The 4,270-nt window shown below is 57.7% G+C and overlaps 1 protein-coding gene across 1 annotated transcript in view; it reads left to right on the top strand.

Moving 5' to 3' along the window:
• The window catches only part of HDGFL2 (HDGF like 2), a 28,260-nt gene that overhangs the window by 18,829 nt on the left and 5,161 nt on the right, over positions 1 to 4,270 (top strand). Inside the window, exons 5-7 of the mRNA XM_032252490.1 lie at positions 1,422 to 1,833; positions 1,969 to 2,044; positions 2,148 to 2,457. Of these exons, the coding sequence (XP_032108381.1) occupies positions 1,422 to 1,833; positions 1,969 to 2,044; positions 2,148 to 2,457 (798 nt within the window). The remainder of the gene's footprint in view (positions 1 to 1,421; positions 1,834 to 1,968; positions 2,045 to 2,147; positions 2,458 to 4,270) is intronic.

The following is a 4,270-nucleotide window of genomic DNA, read 5'->3' as shown; positions in this document are numbered from 1 at the left end:
GTGTGTGTGGAGATTGTGTGCCTGTGTTGTGTGTGCACATGTTCCTGTGTGTTTGTATGCTGTGCCTCCCTTCTGTGTGTGTTGTGCCTGTGTGTGTGCATGTGTGTCCCTGTGTGCATAGTGTGTTTGTGTGTCTTTGTGTCCATCTGTGTGTGCATTGCATTGTGTTTTTCTTATTGCGTATGGTGTGTGTTCTGTATTCGTATGATGTGTGTTCACATCTTGCATGTGGACTGTGTGTATGGTATGTGTGTTTTTTGTGTTGTGTTTGTGTTTCTGTGGTGTCTGCATGGTGTGTGTGGTCTATGTGTCTGGTGTGTCTCCTCTGTCTGGTGTGTGTTATCTGTGAGTGCTGTGTGTTGTTTCAGTATGTTTGCTGTGTTGTCTGTGTTTGTGGTGTGTGTTGTCTGTGTGTGATGTGTATGTTATATGTGATGTGTGGTGTGTGTGTTGTCTGCTGTGTGTTGTCTTTGTGTTTGTGGTGTGAGTTGTCTGTGTGTGGTGTGTATGTTTTACATGTATGTGTTTGTGTGTGTGTGTGTTGTCTATGGTGTGTCTGTGTGTTGTGTGTTTGTGTATGTGCATATGGAGTGCCTGGGTGTGTGCATATGGTGTGTTGTCTTTGTGTGTGTATGGCATGTGTTATCTGCGTTTGTGTGTAGTGTGTGTGTTGTGTGTTTTTTTGTGTTATACATGATGTGTGTTTGTGTGCATATGGTGTGTGTTATCTGTGTGTGTAGTGTGTGTGTTGTATGTGGTGTATGTGTTGTCTGTGTTTTGTGTGTTAAACGTAATGTGTCTTGTCTGTGTGTTTGCATGTTGTGTGTTTTGTGTGTGTTATACATAATGTGTGGTGTTTGTGTGTTTGCATATGGTATGTGTTGTGTGTGTGTTGTGTGTGGTGTCTGTGTTTGTGTGTGTGTTTTGTGCGGTATGTGGTGTTTCATCTGTGTTGTGTGTGTTTGGTATGTTGTGAGTTGTGTGTGTTGTGTGTGTATTGCCTGTGTGTGGTGTGTGTGTTTCGTCTGTGTGTTATGTGTGTTGTCTGATATGTTGTGTGTGTTGCCTGTGGTGTGGTGTGTGTGTGTTTGGTCTGTGTGTTGTGTTGTCTGGTATTGTGTGTGTGTTGCCTGTGGTGTGGTGTGTGTGTGTTTGGTCTGTGTGTTGTGTTGTCTGGTATTGTGTGTGTGTTGCCTGTGGTGTGGGATGTGTGTGTTGTGTGTTGTCTGGTATGTTGTATGGTGTGTGTGGTGTGTGGTGAGTGTGGTGTGTGTGTTGTGTATGTGTTGCCTGTGGTGTGTGGTGTGTGTGTTTGGCAGGTACTCAGGAGTGAAGGTGGCAGAGCAGAGCAGCTTGTCTGGCGTGGCCTCCACACGATTTTGCACAAAGAAAAGATGTTTCCGCTGGAGCCCGGGGTCTAGAGTACCCCCCTCCACGCCGAGGAGGAGGAGGTGGAAGGCCCAGCAGCTGCTGGTGTGCGCAGGGCCGCCTGGGATCCGGGTTTCCACGTGGGTGGAGGTGGGTTTTGGGCTGGACGGGGCTGGGAGCTGGGTCGTGAGCCGAGGCCTGCAGAGCCTGGCGGCGTCCGGGGTGCAGGAGCCCTTCTGGCCGGGTGCGCCCCGCTTCTCACGGCGGGGCTCCTCATGCTCAGGCCTGTCCCTGCTTCTCCCCAGAAGGCGCCGTCGGCCTCCGACTCCGACTCCAAGGCAGACTCGGACGGGGCCAAGCCTGAGCCGGTGGCCGTAGCGCGGTCGGCGTCCTCCTCCTCCTCCTCCTCCTCGTCCTCCGACTCGGACGTGTCTGTGAAGAAGCCTCCGAGGGGCAGGAAGCCAGGTAGGGCCCTGGCGCTCGCGTTCTGCTCCCTGTGGCCCGCACATCTGGCCTGGCCCATGCCCGGGCACACGCAGGCAGTCCCCTGGTCACTTGGAGCCCTGGGAGGGAAGGTCACCCCTCCTCCTTTTCCTGCAGCTGAGAAGCCTCCCCCAAAACCGCGAGGGCGGAAACCGAAGCCTGAGCGGCCTCCGTCCAGCTCCAGCAGCAACAGGTGGGTGCGGGGGCCGGGGCCCCTCTGGTGGCTCCTCCATCAGCTGAGGGGCAGGGCGGGCTCCCGAGAAACGGAGGTCCCCAGCGGCCCCCTCCGTCCCCAGTGACAGCGACGAGGTTGACCGCATCAGTGAGTGGAAGCGGCGGGACGAGGCGCGGCGGCGGGAGCTGGAGGCCCGGCGGCGGCGCGAGCAGGAGGAGGAGCTGCGGCGGCTGCGGGAGCAGGAGAAGGAGGAGAAGGAGCGGAGGCGCGAGCGGGCCGAGCGCGGGGAGGCCGAGCGGGGCAGCGGCGGCAGCAGCGGCGACGAGCTCAGGGACGACGACGAGCCCGTCAAGAAGCGGGGACGCAAGGGCCGGGGCCGGGGACCCCCGTCCTCGTCCGACTCCGAGCCTGAGGCCGAGCTGGAGAGAGAGGTAAGCCCGGGAGGGCGGCCGCGACTCCTGCCTTCACTCCACACGTCTACTGAGCGCATGCCTACTGGGGCTGAGACCGTGCTCCGGTTCCGGGACACAGGTCAGGAAAGCAGTGCATGGGCCCAGGGACCCTGTCCTGCAGGAGGGAACGTTCGCAGGAGGGAGGGGGCTGGGCATGGTGGCTCACGCGTGTTATCCCGGTACTTGGGATAACTGAGATGAGAGGATTACTTGAGCCCAGTTCACGACCAGCCTGGGCAAGATAGAGAGACCCGGTCTCCATACAAACCTTAAAACAATGGGCCAGCCGCGGTGGTGTGTGCCTGTAGTCCAGCTACTCAGGAGACTGAGGCGGGAGGATTGCTTGAGCCCAGGAGTTGGAGGCTGCAGTGGGCGATCATCAGTCCACTGCACTCCAGCCTGTGCCACAGAGCCCTGTCTCAAAACAAGGACAGGAGCTATACAGATGACAAGGTGAGGGTAGTGCGTGCTGGTCCCGGGTGTGTGCTGCTGAGGAGAAGGGTAAAGCGTGGGATGGGGTTTCTGTTTTTTTTTTTTTTTTTTTTTTTTTTTGGCTGGGCTTGCATTCCTGACCTCAGGTGATCCGCTCGCCTTGGCTTCCAAAGTGCTTGGATTACAGGCGTGAGCCACCACGCCTGGCCTTCTGTTGTTTTTTTTGAGTCCTGTTCTGTTGCCAGGCTGGACTGCTGTGGTGCAATCTCGGCTCACCTCAACCTCTGCCTCCCTGGTTCAAGCGATTCTCCTGCCTCAGCCTCCCGAGTAGCTGGGATTGCAGGCAGGCGCCACCATGCCCAGCTAATTTTTATACTTTTAGTAGAGACAGGCTTTCCCCATGTTGACCAGGCTGGTCTCAAACTCCCAACCTCGTGATCCGCTCGTCTCGGCCTCCCAAAGTGCTAGGATGACAGGTGTGAGCCACTGTACCTGGCCATGGTTTCTGTTTTAAATAGGATAGACCTTGAAGGTGTGAGTAGACTCTCAAGGCTTGTGTTTGGGTTTAAGTGAGGCTCCGAATGCAGGGAGGGGATCTGTGAAGACTCCTGGGAGGGGAAGCATTCTAGGCAGGAGAAGCAGCTCACGTAAAGGCCTGGAGAACAGCGCCTGGCGTGCCAGAGCAACAGCGAGGTGGCCCCTGCGGCTGGAGGAGAGGGAGGAGAGGAGAGAGGGAAAAGGGGAGGGCAGGGAGAGGATAGGGCAGGCTGTGCAGGGCCCTGTGGGCTGCAGGGAGGATTTGGGCTTTGACCCTGAGGGAGGTGGGAGCCAGGGAGGGCAGTGGGCTGGGGAAGGACGGCCCGCACTCAGGTGCTCTCGGTTGCCCTCTGGCTGCCATTGTGTGCAGCTGGCAGGTGAGCGTGGGAGCAGGTAGGAGGCCTTCTAGGGTGGCGACTGTCAGGCCTGTCCTGTACCACGTGTGGGGCTGTGGGCCCTCTTGCCCCTCTACCCTCCTGGAGATTCAGGCAGTATGGTCTGAATCCAGTCTGTCCTAGACTGGGGCCCCTGGACCCCACAGGATGGTGCCCATCGCGCCAGGCCTGCCTTCTTTGGGGAATACAGAAAGAACGCCATCTCCTCTCTGTCACTGCCTTCGTCACAGAAGGGGGACCAAACTCCTGGTGGGGGAGGCATTCCTGCCACAGCCAGGGCTGCTGGGCAGGAGGAGAGCAGGGGCTACTCCTTCACTGGGTGCTCCTCCACTCCGTGGGGCTGCGCCTCCACTGGGTGCTCCTCCACTCTGTGGGGCTGCGCCTCCACTGGGTGCTCCTCCACTCCGTGGGGCTGCTCCTCCACTGGG

This window comes from Sapajus apella, unplaced genomic scaffold (assembly GCF_009761245.1).
Source record: "Sapajus apella isolate SASKATOON/1434 unplaced genomic scaffold, GSC_monkey_1.0 scaffold77, whole genome shotgun sequence".
Classification (NCBI taxonomy): Eukaryota; Metazoa; Chordata; class Mammalia; order Primates; family Cebidae; genus Sapajus; species Sapajus apella.
The sequence above is the reverse complement of the archived record's forward strand: the minus strand, read 5'-3'. Positions and strand labels throughout refer to the sequence as shown.